The sequence below is a fragment of the Puma concolor genome, chromosome B4, assembly GCF_028749965.1.
Source record: "Puma concolor isolate L17-30 chromosome B4, mPumCon1.1.hap2, whole genome shotgun sequence".
In the NCBI taxonomy this organism is placed as follows: domain Eukaryota; kingdom Metazoa; phylum Chordata; class Mammalia; order Carnivora; family Felidae; genus Puma; species Puma concolor.
In genome coordinates this window covers 99,512,213-99,530,019 of record NC_141673.1, presented here as the reverse complement: position 1 = coordinate 99,530,019, position 17,807 = coordinate 99,512,213, and the positions used below count along the sequence as shown (strand labels likewise).

At 39.0% G+C, this 17,807-nt stretch overlaps 1 protein-coding gene across 1 annotated transcript in view; it reads right to left on the bottom strand.

Moving 5' to 3' along the window:
- Positions 1-1,252: 1,252 nt before the first annotated feature.
- The window catches only part of LOC112867880 (ovostatin homolog 2-like), a 57,126-nt gene continuing 40,571 nt past the window's right edge, over positions 1,253-17,807 (bottom strand). The window contains exons 23-36 of the mRNA XM_086714122.1: positions 17,253-17,336; positions 14,630-14,806; positions 13,747-13,828; positions 12,724-12,880; positions 10,214-10,285; positions 9,320-9,485; positions 7,982-8,193; positions 6,829-7,038; positions 6,036-6,160; positions 4,833-4,923; positions 4,228-4,296; positions 2,637-2,739; positions 1,856-1,931; positions 1,253-1,405 (exon numbers count right to left, since the gene is read on the bottom strand). Of these exons, the coding sequence (XP_086570248.1) occupies positions 1,879-1,931; positions 2,637-2,739; positions 4,228-4,296; positions 4,833-4,923; positions 6,036-6,160; positions 6,829-7,038; positions 7,982-8,193; positions 9,320-9,485; positions 10,214-10,285; positions 12,724-12,880; positions 13,747-13,828; positions 14,630-14,806; positions 17,253-17,336 (1,601 nt within the window). The 3' untranslated portion in view covers positions 1,253-1,405; positions 1,856-1,878. The remainder of the gene's footprint in view (positions 1,406-1,855; positions 1,932-2,636; positions 2,740-4,227; positions 4,297-4,832; positions 4,924-6,035; positions 6,161-6,828; positions 7,039-7,981; positions 8,194-9,319; positions 9,486-10,213; positions 10,286-12,723; positions 12,881-13,746; positions 13,829-14,629; positions 14,807-17,252; positions 17,337-17,807) is intronic.

Below are 17,807 nucleotides of genomic sequence, written 5' to 3'. Positions count from 1 at the left end.
GTGCCACGTTAAGATGAGGATTGAGAATTCTTTATTTAGGCAAAAAAAAAAAGTTTCCCACATAGGGACGTTATTTACCACAAAGTGAATTCCTCTTATTTTACCATGTACCAAGGAGTCGTATTTTCCTTGAATGTAACTCTTGAATTTATATAGAGCCTAGGGTGTCTTTAAAAGCATGGAGTACTGATGTCGTATCTACATATCTGATGTGCCATGTTTTGGTAAAACAAGCAAACTGAGAAGGTATAAAGCAATTCTTTTTTTTTTTTTTTAAATTTTTTTTTTAACGTTTATTTATTTTTTTGGGACAGAGAGAGACAGAGCATGAACGGGGGAGGGGCAGAGAGAGAGGGAGACACAGAATCAGAAACAGGCTCCAGGCTCTGAGCCATCAGCCCAGAGCCCGACGCGGGGCTCGAGCTCACAGACCGCGAGATCGTGACCTGGCTGAAGTCGGACGCTTAACCGACTGCGCCGCCCAGGCGCCCCAAGCAATTCTTAACCCAATGAAATAAACTTTTGTGGCACCACCTGTGGACTCACCCCAACAGTGTATCTATGATGAATCAATTAATAAACATTTAGTAAGGGCCCAGTTGTAGTTGAGGCACTGTGAGCAACATACATTGGGCAGAGATACTACAAAAATAAGTTTAACCATTTTCTTTTAAAACACTATATTTTTAATTTTGGGGGGTACTGGTAGAGTCCAGGATACTCTGTTTCCATTTTTTTTTTCAGCTCAGCAACTGGAGAATTTATCTGTATCTTTTTCTTACTTGTAGTAGTATCTCAGCAGAGTCATAAGCCTGTATTAATCAGTATAATAAATTAATTTTCAAAAGATCAAATGCCATTGGACTTCCCTCTCAATTATATAAAGGAAATTAATAAATCCATCAATTAATTTGTGACTTTCTAAGTACTTTCCCCCTTATTCTCTGATGATCTTTCATGGAGAAGAGTCTGTGTGTTTTGTGTTGCCTGTGTTTCTTTTATTTCCTTGAGCCCATATGAAGTCCTCTTTAACTTCATCTCTTTCCCTCACGTCCACTGACCCTGGCTTTCCTGCTCTTTCTCTGGATATTGGAGGATCCCATAGTCTGTACACCATAGTGTCTAGAAACTTGACTTCAGAATTGACACCAGTAAAGAAAATTATGAGAGCCGCTATCAAAGAAAGTCCTAAGTTTCCCAGGATGAAAATTACACATAATGTACTGAAAGGAGGGAAACTCACAGACTCAGATGAGAAATGAAAGCATTTTATGGGACAATAAAAAATACAATCTGATAAGAAGTCACAGAAGACTGTGGTCTCTTCAGTATGGGAGGTGATGCATGGCTTTCTTCCAGGTTTGATACAGAAAGATGAGTTTATTCAAAGTAAATAGCTTTCCATCTGGAATTTAAAAACATAGGTTAAACAATAAATAACTGTGTGTGCATAGAGAGAGAGATAGATAGATGATAGATAGACAGATGGATAGATAGGTATAGACATAGCAGAACAAACATATATACACACACACAAATACACATACACGTCTAATCTATACGTGAATGTGTATAAATGTATGTGCATCTATATTTGATGACTTATCAACTTATAAAACAAAGATGAGAGGCTTTAAAAAATGAGTCATGTACAAAAGCCACGTATACAGTTGGAAATTCTTTAAAGCTATTTTAAATAAAGAAATAAAATCTTATTGACTATCAGGATACTCATTTAGTACACATAGCTACTCAAACCCTGTGACATATGGCAGACTTCCCTCTGTTTCATCTATTGTTTTATCTTTTTAGGCTTTCGTTGTAGATATATTTTCAATATTTGTAATTTTCTTACCTTTTCCGGTGCTTTGTTTTTTCTCACGAGGAATCTGAAACGCTGTTGATGTTGTAAGTAACAAGGGCATATTCATCTGGAAAATAAAGAGAAAGTTCGCCCCTTATTAAGTTTCCAACTTTCTATAATCAGATTATGTCAGACTATATAGATACATTAGGTCTTATCTTTCCAATAATTTTGTAAGACGGTCAATCACTTCTCCATTTTCTAAATCCAAAAATATCGTATTAAAGTTTAAAGCGCTTGATGAAGTACATTCAATTAGTAAAGGACAGGAGCAGGAATTCAAATGCTACTTGACAAATTTCATGTGACATTCAATGAGAAACTAACAGCACTGAGCTTCCATGGAAAATTTTTATGGTCCTTACACCATCTTAGCAACTGTTTTGGAACCTAATCTATCAAGAGTTTTCTATAACATTTCAGAGTACTGTCCACTCTCCTTCTCAAATCAAAGTCCATAAAGGTAGCACGAAATGGTAAGAGCAACAAAGAGACTGGAAGTGTCGAATGGTTTGTATTTCAAGTTAAAGGGGCGCTTTCTCACACTATGTCAAAAAGATTCTAGGTGCCGAAAATCTTTGGTAACTCGAAAATGGCCCAGTCTGAAGATATAACAGGGAGGGCAAAAAAGCAATATAGAAAGTAAAACCAGTTACTGTTTAGTATTTGATGACTGAGGTTGATTTCGGAAAATTTAGTGGCTCAGGGAGTCTTAGATCTAGATATCATGGTCATGTTCAGTAGCTTTAGGGCAAGGGCGTTGCTTGCCTACCTTTTTCATAATAATCATAGACCATAACCGGGGCTGGCTGTATGTTGGACACGAGGTTGCTTTGCTCAACAGAGAAAGTAAAACTGTTCACTGTACCAAAAACCTAGAAAGATACAAATGGTAAATACATCAGGTCTACATCACACGAGGACGCAAATGATAAATACATTAGGTACAAATACATCAGCAGTTCTGCAAAGAGAAAATCACTGAGCAAATCATATCCAGAAGTTCATGATTTACCCAATTAAATAGAACTAGGGTATCAGGAATGGATAAAGAAATTGTGGTTTATATACACAATGGAGTACTACGTGGCAATGAGAAAGAATGAAATATGGCCCTTTGTAGCAACATGGATGGAACTGGAGAGTGTGATGCTAAGTGAAATAAGCCATACAGAGAAAGACAGATACCATATGGTTTCACTCTTAGGTGGATCCTGAGAAACTTAACAGAAACCCATGGGGGAGGGGAAGGAAAAAAAAAGAGGTTAGATTGGAAGACAGCCAAAGCATAAGAGACTGTTAAAAACTGAGAACAAACTGAGGGTTGATGGGGGGTGGGAGGGAGGGGAGGGTGGGTGATGGGTATTGAGGAGGGCACCTTTTGGGATGAGCACTGGGTGTTGTATGGAAACCAATTTGACAATAAACTTCATATATTGAAAAAAAAAAAGAACTAGGGTATCAGTATCTTACATAATGACAAAATCATGTGTTAGGTGACATAAGAAATTTGAAGTCCTATTGCTTATATTGAAGTGAAAGGAATCTAGTTCAGAGCATTAGTGTAATGTAGGCATTTATGTGAAAGGTAATGATGTACACATAGAAAGGACGACTCTAAAACTCATGCCAGCCTTTGTTGGGAGTTCCTGTTAAACTCTACATGAATTCTACATCGACTCTGTGTCCATACTATGTTAGATGCTGTGAGGAATGAAAAACAGGAAAATGATATTGCTGACTTGAGTCATCCTAGTAAAGTAGCTAAAGCATATATGAACACGCTTGTTAACTCTTACTATCTAGTGATATTTAGATATCATTAAATATCTTAAATATCTAATGACATTTAGAGTTAAGAGGGAGAAGTGGGAATGGAAGAACACTGAGCATCTTTAATGTCCCATATTTTCTAATAAACCCCATCAGATATACGGTTGACCCTCGAACAACATGGAGGTTAAGGGTACCGACCTCTTGTGCAGTTGAAAATCTGCATATATATTTTGATTCCCCAAAACTTAACTATTAATAGCCTCCTATTGAAGAGAAGCCTTACCTATAACATAAACAATTAACATATATTTTGTATGTTATATCATATGCTGTATTCTTACATTAAATCTATAGAAAATGTTATTAAGAAAATCATAAGGAAGAGAGAATATACTTACAGTATTGTATTGCACTTATAAAAAAAAGAATCCTTGTGTAAATGGACCCATGCAGTTCAAACCTGTGTCATTCAAAGGTCAACTGGATAAAAATTCATATATGTATGAATAAAACACAAGCATCCAATTACCTTCAGAAAACAAAAGAAAGCCACGGAAGAAAAAAAAAACAATTATTGCTCAACTTACACTTTCCAAGTAGAAAAGAACATGATCATTCTTGACTTCAGCCTTCATCACTTGGCCATTATTTTCAAGCTTTAAAGAAATTGGCAGGGAGGGATGGAGAATAGATATTAAAGAATATCTTCTAGTATTGAATGTTTCATGCTTTTTACTTAACTGATTGTCAGGAATCCATTTTATGGATGTTCCCTTATGCCATGATATTTTTTAAAGTTTATTTATTTTGAGATAGAGAGAAAGCACTAGTAGAGGATGGGCAGAGAGTGAGAGAGAGAGAGAAAGGAGAGAGCGAGGATGCCAAGCACGCTCCTCACCGCCAGCGTGGAGCCCGATGCAGGGCTCGAACTCATGAACTGCGAGATCATGACCTGAGCTGAAATCAGATGCTTAACCAAATGAGACACCCAGGTGTTCCATGCCACGATATTTTTATAAACACAAGTAGGAACTAAATAAAGAAATTAATTATGAACTATGGGAAAAAATGACTTCTAATTGCTACAAAGTAAGAACACCGTCCCTCCTGTGTGACAGCATTTGATAGCGAATTATTCCGTGTATACACTGTAGCCTTTTCTGTGCTCACGTTTTAGGCTTCTATTATTTACCTCCTCAATAGATGCCATGACTGGAGTAAATCCTGACAGCATTTTGACATCAACAAGGACCATATTGGAGTTATTGCGGATTCCAGTATATCTGAAATTTAAAAACAAACACAAGTTGAGACAACTGTCTGGAAAAGTGACCTATAGTAAGGCAAGGATGATGGAGACGTAGATACCAACTGTCTGTACGTCTGGAGCCAAGGCAAGAACTGAAGAGGGAACAGGGCGAAGAAAGTCATTCCCAAACATCTGAGAATAGGCACTACTAGGATAATAATGGATGAGAAGATACAAAGGAGCGTAATTTGGAGTAAAGAGTGAATTATCTGGACCCAGAATCTCTCCAATCTCTTTTAAGTTTACCTGAGGCCTCAAAATCATGAATTTTAAACAAAGCTGATAAATTTATATGACATATACTTATGTTAGCCTTAGATTTGCACAATAAAGGATATCTTTGTTTAGAAAGCAAGATGTTGGCAGAATCTTAGAGTAGTCATGCCCTGACTACTAGATTATGTCCCTAGATTATGTCCCTGACTCTGGACAGCATTGTTTGGACATGACGTTGAGGGTTCCACAGCGTATGTAGTTCTTATCTTAGCCCTGACGTTTAAAAGATTTTCATTCGGAAATCCTAAGAAAAATCCCCCAAACTAATTTTACTCGGTGTTTCTCCACATATTAACTAGGATTAAAGCTCTCTGGCATCGATAAATTATATTTTAATTCAAGAGAATGATTTCATCTACTCCAAATAATAAAAATCTAAAATTTTGCTCTGCATAGTTAGAGAACCAGTATTTGTAAGTTTCCTTGTACTGGCCCCACTGTGTGGTCTTCAGGAGGAAAAAAAAAATAGTATCTCTGTTTCCCAAATCTGACAGATCTTACACACACACACACACACACACACACACACCACATACACACACACAAATGGGAGCAATGCTGGAATATATTTCCAGCAGAAGCTTTCAAATTTATACTTGCCTATAATACAAATCATACTTGCATAAGTACTAAACTGGTGTGTACAGAGAGAGCTATAAAGTAACTATGCCGTAGAAATATCACCACCAACCTATGAACTCATCGTGGTTGCCATCATTAATATTTATTTTGCTACTATTTAAAATAATTATTGTTTGATCTATCGCCCTCTGTCTAAGCTGGGAGTTGATGTCAAAATGGGACACTCACTTGAGGGTTATGGTCAGGTTAAAATGGTTCTGGAATGTATCCGATGAGTTTTTCTTTATCATTTCCAAGGAAAGGGAAAATCCAGATGCCTTCTTAGGTAGGAGTGCGTTATACCTCAGGGTAGCCTAAAAAGAAAAGCAAATCGTAAGAAAATCATAAGACAAATTTATCCTGAAGTAAAAATTGAAGGACTTCTGTTTCCTCTATTTTTAAATTTAATTTTTTAAACGTTTATTTGTTTTTGAGAGAGAGACAGAGCGTGAGCAGGGGAGGGGCAGAGAGAGAGAGGGAGACACAGAATCCAAAGGAGGCTCCAGGCTCCGAGCTGTCAGCACAGAGCCCGACGTGGGGCTCAAACTCACAAACTGTGAGTTCATGACCTGAGCTGAAGTCAGGCGCTCAACCAACTGAGCCACCCAGGCACCCCCCCTTCTATATTTATTTCTAATGCACTTTATTTTATATCTTTACCATCAGGGAATAAGGCTAAATGTAATTGTTCAGTTTTCAGAAGATGTAAGAACCTTTATATAATTTAATGGAAATATCGGAATTTTTTCTAACAGTGACATTCCTCGAGAAACTTCTCAGTTACCCAGCTATCTTTAGTTTTAAGTGTCTCTTCATAAAATAACTTGCATTTTCAGCTTTTGATTAGAAAATATCAATGAGAGAAAGAATGGAGATAATGAAAATATACAATGGTAAAATAACACTCTATCTATAACTAAAAGGATAGTCTGGCTTTTTAACTGGCAAATATTTATTTCTGCCTCAGGTAGATTTCTATTACCTGGATAAACGTACAACCTTGTCCTTCCACATCTACTGTATATTGTCCGTGTGCTTTTGTTAGTTCGGAACGCTGGACCAGTAAGCGATTGTCACCGTTAACCTGGAAAATCTCACTGGATTCTTCACTGCGAAAGGTGACGGTGTTTTGGTCATCAGAGAAGGTTAACTTCATGTAGCGGGTCATGGCAAGAAGACAGACTGCAGTGTCCTGCAAAGAACAGTAGAAGCCAAGATCTAAGTTCTGTTAAGTTGCAATATTAGTCATCACTTGACCATGAACTTTAAATCAATCTGTAAAAATATCCCTAAGACAGGTCAACGGACCAAGAAACAAATCTTAAGTCATAGGAAGATACATTTGCTTATGCAATGATTGCCATTTAATCTTCTTCAACCCATCTTAATTAGATTTTAGTTTAAAGGATTTAATGCAATGTAGTGTCTGTTGTTGAAAATAGTGTCAAATCTTTTCTAGAAATTAAGGTTCTATGTACTTTGGCTGCCTTGGATAATGCTTATGCCCAACAATCTTCAAGAAAAGGAGTCAGAATCAGAAAAGGATGTTGGGAGATTCACTAACATATGATTTTATTCAGATACTAAGACTAAAGCAAAGAAAATAAGGAGGGAAGTAACAATTTCCTTCAGAGGAATCAAACCGCATTTCTTTGAATTTTACTTTTTTTCCTGTTAAGGAAAGACATTAGCCACTGTTTTTTATACCCTTCTTTTGTTACTCATTACTTCCATTTGTTTTTCCCAATGCGTACACCACATAAATAGAGAGAAATTTTTTTTCTTGGTCTGTATGTAGTATCATAGTATTATTGGATATCTAACATCGTCAAGACTCTGGTGCTTACGGTAACAATCCCTTCTAGACTTACATTCTACTTTTACTGTGCAAGTGGAGGTAAAAATCAGTCACAAATTCCTTGAACAGAGGCCTTAGTTTATTCATCTGTATATGAAGAATTCTTGGCAGAGTCTCTGTTGCACAAGAACTGCCCAACAAATCGTTGGGCATACACAATATCAAATATTCTTCATCTCAGAAGGTATTTTCTATGATTACCTTTGCTATCTAGATTATTGAAGGCTAGCATCTTTCGCATGAAACATATGATTAATATCAGGCCCATGTCAATCACCTGAGTGGAGGAGAAACCCCCATGGGAATTCATCTGCTGGGCAAGCCACTGCACAATTTTACTCGCATAGGTGAGATCAGGAGTTTTCTTGGAAAGAACAGCCAAGAGCACATAACAAGTCTTCTCAGTCTCAGCAGAAGGTGCATGAGGAATAAAGAACGGGGATGCTTCTGTCTTGGGTTTCTTTGTTCGTTCCCAGTATATGACATTATCTAAGGAAAAGGAAGAATTTTCACATAGTCCCTATAAATACCGCTGATTACACATAAGAACAGTGCGAATTCCATTTCTGACCTCTGCTGTGGGTTGAGATGTGTTTTCTCAAAATTCACATATTGAAGCCCTAATCTCCAGTACCTCTGAATGTGACTCTCTTTGGAGATGGGGCCTTTAAATTTTTTTTTTTAACGTTTATTTATTTTTGAGACAGAGAGAGACAGAGCATGAATGGGGAGGGACAGAGAGAGAGGGAGACACAGAATCAGAAGCAGGCTCCAGGCTCTGAGCCATCAGCCCAGAGCCCGACGCGGGGCTCGAACTCACGGACCACGAGATCGTGACCTGAGCTGAAGTCGGACGCTTAACCGACTGAGCCACCCAAGCGCCTCTGGAGATGGGGCCTTTAAAGAGGTGATTCAGTGAAAAATGACACTGTTAACGTGGGCTCTACTCCAGTATGACTAGTATTCCAATAAGAGGGGAAAATTTGGATACACAGAAGGGACACCAGACAGGTGCACAGAAGAACGCCCGTGTGAAGACAGAGGGAGAAGATGCCCATCTATAGGCCAAGAAGAGAAACCTCACTTGTTGATACCTGGATCTTGGACTTGTGGATACCTCACTTGTTGATACCTGGATCTTGGACATGCTTGTGACAAGCATGGTCACCATGCTTGATTTTCTCTACTTCACTCATTGGAAAAGAAACTAACAGAAAGGAGAAAGAGGGAAATAGAAAACGTGTAACGTTCTTGATTTTATTTTTATTGTTTTAAAACTTTTTTAATTTTAAATTTAATTTTGTCATTTTAGAAGGGCAGAGAGACAGACAGAGAGAGAGGGAGAGAGAATCTTAAGCAAGCTCTGCGCTCAGCAGGGCTTGATCCCTTGACTCCAGAATCAGGATCTGACCTGAAATCAAGAGTTGGATGCTCAACTGACTGAGCCAACAGGTGCCCTATGTAATGTTCTTTAAAGATAAAGGGGCGCCGAGAAATTCCACAAGAGAAATGGAAGCAGACCAGTGAAGACGGGGTTCCTATATGATTACAAGTAAGTTTCATTTCTTTATTCTCAAAGCCATCCTCATTAGTAAGAGTGAATAATAATACTTACTTGTTTTGGTAGCAGATTGATCCAGGATCTGGAGTAAGGATTCCATTTGCTCCTCTTTTTCAGCTAATGCAAAAGCGTAAGCTAGAATTGCATGATTATAGCCATTAGTGACCCCGTGTTGAAGTGCTTCCTCTAGGCAAAAGAGCCCGTCTCGTAGAGCAGGAAACTAGTCAAGGCGAAGAATAATATATTTTAAAATAATACCTGAATACTTTATAAGCTTGCTGACTATTTAAACTAATCATTCTGTAAAATGTATACAATATGTCCTTGAAGTATGTTTTGCATATAAACCTATTCATATACACGTATGTGTGATAGTTCATAAATATTGTTAAAATTCAGTTTTAATGACAATATTGGTGTTTGGGAAATAAAAGCCAAGTAATATGCATTATATTTCTAAGGATGCTTTTCGAGATATACTAGTGACTAAAAATTCCTGCTTTTTCACTTAGTTCAGGAATAGATTTTTCAGTCGGATAATCTGAATTTGGGATTGGGGGGTAGCCAATATGATCACACTTCAGTTGAAAATGTTTACATACTAAACTGGTTTGACAAACAGACTCTTCGGTTACGTCTACACCTGAAACAGGACTTCTTAACCTGAAATTCATGGCTGGACATAAGGAGATATCTCGATACCTGAAATGGTATGAAAAGCTTGCGGATGTGTGCCTATGTGTATTTTCCCTAGAGAAAAACGCAAGCGTTCATCAGAGGTTTCTATGAATCAGAAAAACTTTGAGCAGCTTTAACTTAAGGAGGGGTAATGAATTAAATGCTCTCCCGATGTTTCGTTCAGTCTAAGGATTTCAAATCGCTCTGAACCCATAATGCATTCAATGTGCATTCAACTAGCTGGAACTCAAGGATGATAAGAATCCGTACGGTGAAATTGAGTCCAGCTTCAAGGAACGCTCCGACAATATAGGCGGTGAGTAAAACGTCCTCTTCTCCACCCTAAACACAAGGGAACAATTAATCACACAGGATAGTAGATCACACACGAAAAAGAGCTATTCTTCTGAAGTGAAACTAAGTATGCTAGAAACACTGGAACCAATACTCTTATTTATAAAAACATCCTAAATGTAATTTTAAAATGAGACGGTTAATAACTATGCTATCGGAGTGAGAATCCATCAAGATTCATGACACTAATGAAATAAACAAAAATACAATTAATGTCAAGTACACGAAATGACAATCTGTTTGCATGACCCAGGATTGAGCATGAATTCCAAATAACTCCCAAGGCTCTATTTTCCTTTATTTGTTGTTGATTTGGAAAAACAAACACAGAATTTCTGCTGCCCTGGAGCAGAAGGTTGCTGCGAAGCTGCGTCCCTGGGGACGTATCCTAGGAGGTAACGATAGTCAGGTCTCAAGGATCCGTAGAGTGTAAAACCAGAAAAGCATCTATAAGTTACGCAATTTGTAAGCTGACAATGCATAAAAATGCAGTGGGGAACTTAAGCATTAGATAAACCAGCATTCACACAAGAGATTCTGATTCAGAAAGTTAGGAATAAGACACAGGGAAATGAATGGGTGCTCTAATGATATAGGTGCATAGCATTCAGATGGCATTTGAGATACTCTGAAAGGCATAAACCTCTCAGTTTCTCTATTTAAGCAAAAGGTGACCTCTTCCTCAGAAAATGAACATCTGAGGAGCTCAGTTTGCAAGGTGCAAATAACTGTAGAAAGGAACACCAAAATAAGCTGTGGGGATCCATTTAAATTATAACAGGTTCTATCACCATTCTCTTGCAGTATGGGTTCTTGTTTTTCTGTTGCTTCTTACTCCTTCCCAACTCAACACACACACACACACACACACACACACACACACACAGAATCGTGGAAAAGGGATTGGGAAGATCAGACAAATGGAAGCAGTGATCAGTAACGAGCCCGGTAAGAAGAAAGCTTGCAGAGATGTTTTAGAAAAGAACATACACAATTCTCATTTTCTACATAAGGACAAGAGCTCTTCTCTACCAGGGTGCTCCTATTGTGAAGAAGAGATTTGAAATAATTTAAAGACGTTTGTCTAGGGGAGCCTGGGTGGCTCAGCGGGTTAAGTGTCCGACTCTTGATTTCGGCTCAGGTCATGATCTCACGGTTCGTGGGATCGAGCCACAGGTTTGGGCTTTGTGCTGACAGCGCAGAGCCTGCTTGGGATTCTCCCCCTCTTTCTCTGTCTCTTTCCTGTTCATGCTTGCACACGCTCTCTCTCAAAAACAGACTTTAAAACAGTAAAAAGATAAAGACATTTTTCTACACTACAAACAGTATAACAATTCGAAAAAAATTGCATTAAAATGAAACACCATACAGAGTGCCCATTTGTCCATATTTTGAAGTGGATTAGTTTTAGGTTTCAAATCCAAAAATAGGTGTGGTGACTCTGAACAATAAAGAGGGAAAGCCCCGAATATTTTAGGCGATACTATGGCATGCTAAAAAATCATGATCAGGGCTTGTTTTCAGAGGGAAATACGAAGGTTAGGAGAATAAAGAACGTAGAGGACGGAGGGGCACCTCGGTGGCTCAGTCGGTTGAGCGGCCGACTTCGGCTCAGGTCATGATCTCAAGGTCTGTGAGTTCAAGCCCCGCATCGGGTTCTGTGCTGACAGCTCAGAGCCTGGAGCCTGTTTCCGATTCTGTGTCTCCCTCTCTCTCTGCCCCTCCCCTGCTCATGCTCTCTCTCTCTCTCTCTCTGTCAAAAATAAACATTAAAAAATTAAAAAAAAAAGAATGTAGAGGATGAAATGGAGGTGTACAGGTATCCTCAAAGAAAGGAAAGCAGAAGGGAAAATGCCTAGTGATTTACCTACATATGCACAGGGGAACGAAGGGGTGGGTACCTTCAAGGACATAGTTCATCTCATTTGTATTTTGACCTACAGCAACCTAAGCCTTCCTCCTTTGACTTGAGAAAACATTGAAAGAGTTTCACTGAAATGCTGTGAATGACTGGATATGCTTCCTGAACATTCTTGCCATCCATAAATAGGAATGAATTCCTTAATTAGGTCCCCATTCTTTAACATATTGTCTGACTTTAAATTTATGAATGTTTCCCTTCTAGGTTTCTTTTTTCTTCCTTCTCTCCTATTTTTAGTTTCTCCACTGCAGGAGACTAGTTCTGTGGAAGAACTAAAGACCATGAGGCAAACAGCAGGTTCAGGAGGAGTTAGTCTAGCTGTGGTTAACATGCATGCAGGGGAATGAGGCTGTTGACCAGTACATCAGGGACCTACAACCCTGGTGGACTCAGAAGGGGTAATATTCCCAGGAAAAATATTCCTGTTCTAGATGAGTTAGACCAAGAGTAGGAAAGGTAGGCAATGCAACGACGCGAGGAAGGCCTAATTCTGTTCATCTCTCACCTCCCAGGCATTGTTGAAAAGCTTGCCATCACTTTTAAAGCAGCCATCGATTTGCTGTTTGCTTGAAAGCCAGAGCAAGGTCTGTTTTTGAACTTGTTCATCAATGTAAACATATTCCTTCATTTTCTCTAATGTCTTAAAAGTAAGGGCACTGAGCCTGTAATACAAATCACTAGTTAGACAACAGTTAGATAAGAAAGAGACGTCATTTCTCCAACAGGTTCATCAGCATTGTTCCCCCTACAAGAGTGGCTGCGTCTGATTTGGCTCCTGTTGACCGCAAAGAACATTTACTGAGAGTGGATTTTTCCACTGGGTCAGTAAAATGCTGTGAACGTCAATATGTGAACCTAAGCGTAGGTAATTTCCAGCGTGTTTCCACTCAAAATTCTTGTTTTGTGGTTCATTGGATCATCTATACACGGAGACAGAATGGGTTTAATTAGATGCTCTGGGGCCTTCTGGTTTTCCTTTCCTCTCTCCTGAATCTACATGGCTCTCTGAGAAGTGCAGACCAACCTGTGTCATTTGCCACAGTGTTAGGCTGTGGAGGTACAGGGGGGTGTCATTAAATGATCAGACTGCTAGGCAAATTGCCACGGTACTTTAGTTATATGGTTGTATTAGAGATAGAATAGTCAAACATTTTAGTCAATGTGATTCATTTCCGTAAAGTCACTTCGAAACTCATTTTGCTTCCAAATCCCACCGAACTCAGCCCCCTCAGACTGTCACGAGCCCTCTTCGGATCACTCTTACATTATTTAAAATAAAATGTTCAGGGGCGCCTGGGTGGCGCAGTCGGTTAAGCGTCCGACTTCAGCCAGGTCACGATCTCGCGGTCCGTGAGTTCGAGCCCCGCGTCGGGCTCTGGGCTGATGGCTCAGAGCCTGGAGCCTGTTTCCGATTCTGTGTCTCCCTCTCTCTCTGCCCCTCCCCCGTTCATGCTCTGTCTCTCTCTGTCCCAAAAATAAATAAACGTTGAAAAAAAAAAAAATTTAAAATAAAATGTTCACCTCTTACCATAGGCTTCCTTTCCGGTTACTCTGCCAAAACACACTATATGAACCATCAAAGTTTTTGAAAGACAACTGCTTTTGATAACCTAAAGTGAAAAAAAAATAGGAAATTAGTTTTTCAAGCTACGAAAATTAGAAGAAAAAGAACAGCATAGCACAAGCCCCTGTGTTTGGGTTTTAGACAGACAGAAATTACTAGGAGGATCATTTCAGGTATAATTTCTGAAATTTGGGTTCTCTATCCATAGTGAGAAAAAGTCAGTCATGCTTTACAGGGTTTTAATAACCAGATATGACATGTGACTATGCCTAGCTTACTAAGTGTCACTTAACTAATTGTTTAATACCTTTTCCTTAAGGTTAATTTATTTCTGTGGTATCTTTCTGAAAAGTAAACCTGGAGAAATTATCCCCTTGGATCTCTCCTTGGTGTCACACTTTGCAAGGTTTGTATATCCTTTTTTTTTTTTTTTTTTTTTACATACAAATCCAGTCACTTCATTGCAATGGAATACAACTGAGCAAACGAATACAGAACTTGATGAGTGAGCTATTTATAGCTATTAGTAACAAGCGCAACAAACTGGGTAGGGTGGCACAGTGTTCAGATGAAAAAAAAAACTGGGCTCATAATTTTAAAAGTTATTGTTCTAATCGGTGAAGCTGAATGACCGCGTAGATACTGAAGTAAAAAGAAAAAATAGCTAGGACTCAGAGCACCTCAGTTCGGAGTCCAGACCCACTATTATGGGTCAAAAATAAATATCTACCTGCCCCCCCCCCCCCCCCCCCACGAAACCACCTCATAATAATAGCTTTAGGACATCTTGGTATCAGGGACAATTGATTTTATTTATTATGGGTGGAAATTACTCAAATAGCCTCACCGTTAGACAAGAAATAGAAAGCCTTAGATTTAACTTCCTCGGTCAACTGTTTAGTAGATTGTAGATAGTCTAGAACATAGGTATCCGATGCGAGTAGGGCAATATTCTGCTCTCCACATCCATAGGGCATTTGGAGAAGATTCTCCAGATTCTGCATCGCAAGTCCTAGAATATCCCCTAAAAATAAGAAAAGCAGAAGGTTACCACCGCTTATGGTTGGTACCTCAGCATTAACAACCGCAGATAAAAGACACACAGTGGAAGTAGGAAATATTAAAAATTGCATTACAATTGTTTTTTAAGGGTTGTTTATTTTTGAGGGAGAGACAGAATACAAGCAGGGGAGGGGCAGAGAGAGAGGGAGACACAGAATCTGAAGCAGACTCTTGGCTCTGAGCTGTTAACACAGAGCCCAACACGGGGCTCGAATTCATGAACCTTGAGATCGTGAACTGAGCCAAAGCCAGATGCTTAACTGACTGAGCCACCTCGGTGTCCCTAAAATTGCATTTAAATGGTGGAAACAAGGAACGTTCTCCTGAGGTAATTCTAAAGAGGAGATAGGCGTAGCCGGTGAAATTAAAGGAGTTTCTGGTATGCAAAATGTTTCTTTTTTGTTTAAATGTTTATTTATTTTTGAGAGGGGGGGACGCCAAGAGAGAGGAAGACAGAGAATCCCAAGCAGGCTCCTCACTGTCAGCGCCGAGCCTGACGCGGGGCTCGAACTCACGAACTGCAAGATTATTACCTGAGCCGAAACCAAGAGTTGGGTGCTCAACCGACTGAGCCACCCAGGTGCCCCAAAGCATACAAAATATTTCTGAAAATCTCCTTACCAGAGACAGGGGGAAGTTAGAAAAGTGTGTCTTTGCTTGTTTGCTTGTTAGCTTTTTGAGAAACTGAGCCTGTGAATTATAACTGCAATCCATCCCTCCCACAAAAGCATTAATGTTAGAAAAAGAAGTTTGCCTTTTGTAAAATAGATTTTGCCTGTTACTGAGGAAATTCTCAGCATCTTTACCAAGCAAAGTTTATTCTGATTTTTCAAAGGGGAAATATATAAATATGTATAATATTTCCGATTAATGAGCTATAATAGAAGCCTTTGTTTTCTAAATGGCAGTTATCGTCCAGCAGAACAAGTGTTTCCTAAGGGCATAGATTTGAAAATAGAACCCTCTTATACCGTTGGTAGGAATGCAAACTGGTGTATCTACTCTGGAAAATAGTATGGAGGTTTCTCAAAAAGTCAAAAACAGAACTACCCCACAATCCAGCAGTTGCATTACTAAGTATTTACCCAAAGGATACAAAAATACAGATTTGAAAGGGTACATTCACCCGATGTTTATAGCAGCACTATCAACAATAGCTAAATATGGAAAGAGCCCAAATGTCCATCGACTGATGAATGGATAAAGAAGATGTGGAGAGATATATATATACACACACACACACACACACACACATATATATATACATACATATACATATATATATACACACACACACATATATATACACATACATATACATATATATACATATATATACATATATGATGGAATATTACTAAGCCATCAAAAAGAATAAAATATTGCCCTTTGCAATGATGTGGGTGGAGCTAGAGTGTATTATTCCAAGCAAGCTAACAGAGAAAAACAAATATCATATGAGTTCACTCATGTGTGACATTTAGGAAAAAAAAATGGATGAACATATGGGAAGGGGAAAAGAGAGAGAGAGAGGAAAGCAAACCATAAGAGACTCTTTTAAAAATTTTTTAAAATGTTTATTTTTGAGAGAGGCAGAGAGACAGAGTATGAGTGGGGGAGGGGCAGAGAGAGAAGGAGACACAGAATCTGAAGCAGGGTCCAGGCTCTGAGCTGTTAGCCGATGTGGGGCTCGAACTCACAGACTGGGAGATCATGACCTCAGCCCAAGGGGGATGCTCAACCAATTGAGCCACCCAGGTGCCCCAGGGGACTCTTAACAATAGAGAAAACACTAAGGGTTGATGGACAGAGGTGGGGGGGGGGGAATGGGCTAAATGGGTGATAGGTACTAAGGAGGGCACTTGTGAGGAGCACTGAGTGTTATATGTAAGTGATGAATCACTAAATTCTACTCCTCCTGACCAATATTACACTATATGTAGCTAACTAGAATTTTTTTTTAATGTTTATTTATTTTGAGAGAGGGAGACAGAGAGAGACAGAACACTAGTGAGGGAGGGATAGAGAGAGAGGGAGACACAGAATCTGAAGCAGGCTCCAGGCTCTGAGCTGTCAGCACAGAGCCCGATGTGGGGCTCGAACCCATCAACCACGAGATCACGTCCTGAGCCGAAGTTGGACACTTAATCGACTGAGGCACCCAGGTGCTCCTTAGCTAACTAGAATTTAAATAAAAAATGTGGAAGAAAAGCAAAGAAAATGGTACCATTCTCCTTTCAGATCCCACATGGAAATAAGCATAGAGAATGACCTTCAACAATCCTTCCCTCCCAACTAATAGTTTAGAGAAATCTCTCCATTCTGTTATTTTGAGGATTAATTTTTTTTAAGATCACCTCAATCAAAATTTTCAGCTCATTGTGAAAGACAAGATTTAGCCAACTTACCCACAACAGTGAAAAAGGCCCTGGATGATCTTTCTACCACATTGTTTGGCAAGTCCAAAACGACCTGATTGGAGACTTTGGTCCCTAGATGGAAAATATTGATAAAAAAGATAATGTGATAACTTTCTTTTACAGACAATAGCAGGCAGATACGTGGGACAAACATATTAGGAAACAGATTCCATTACTGACTTTTATTTTGCAAGTTGCTTGTTAGAAAGATGAAATTGAAATCTCTGATCTAGTTTAGAATAATAATACATTCAGAGAATGGTGTGTGTGTGTGTGTGTGTGTGTGTGTGTGTGTGTGTATTAGATAATGGCCCTTAGTTTCCATTAGTAGAGTGCCTAAACTCCTTATGTGTGAAAAAAATGTAAAAAACTACTGACTATGACATATAAAATAGCACACACAGAAGGCAAAGTTTGGAGATTCCCACTAACATCAGATCATCATCAAGATGGCCACAAAGCAGGTGACTGAGGGGTGGTGATGTGTCTGTGGGTTGCTTTCTCCCAGTCCTGATCTTCCTCTGTCCAATGCTGGGCAACAAA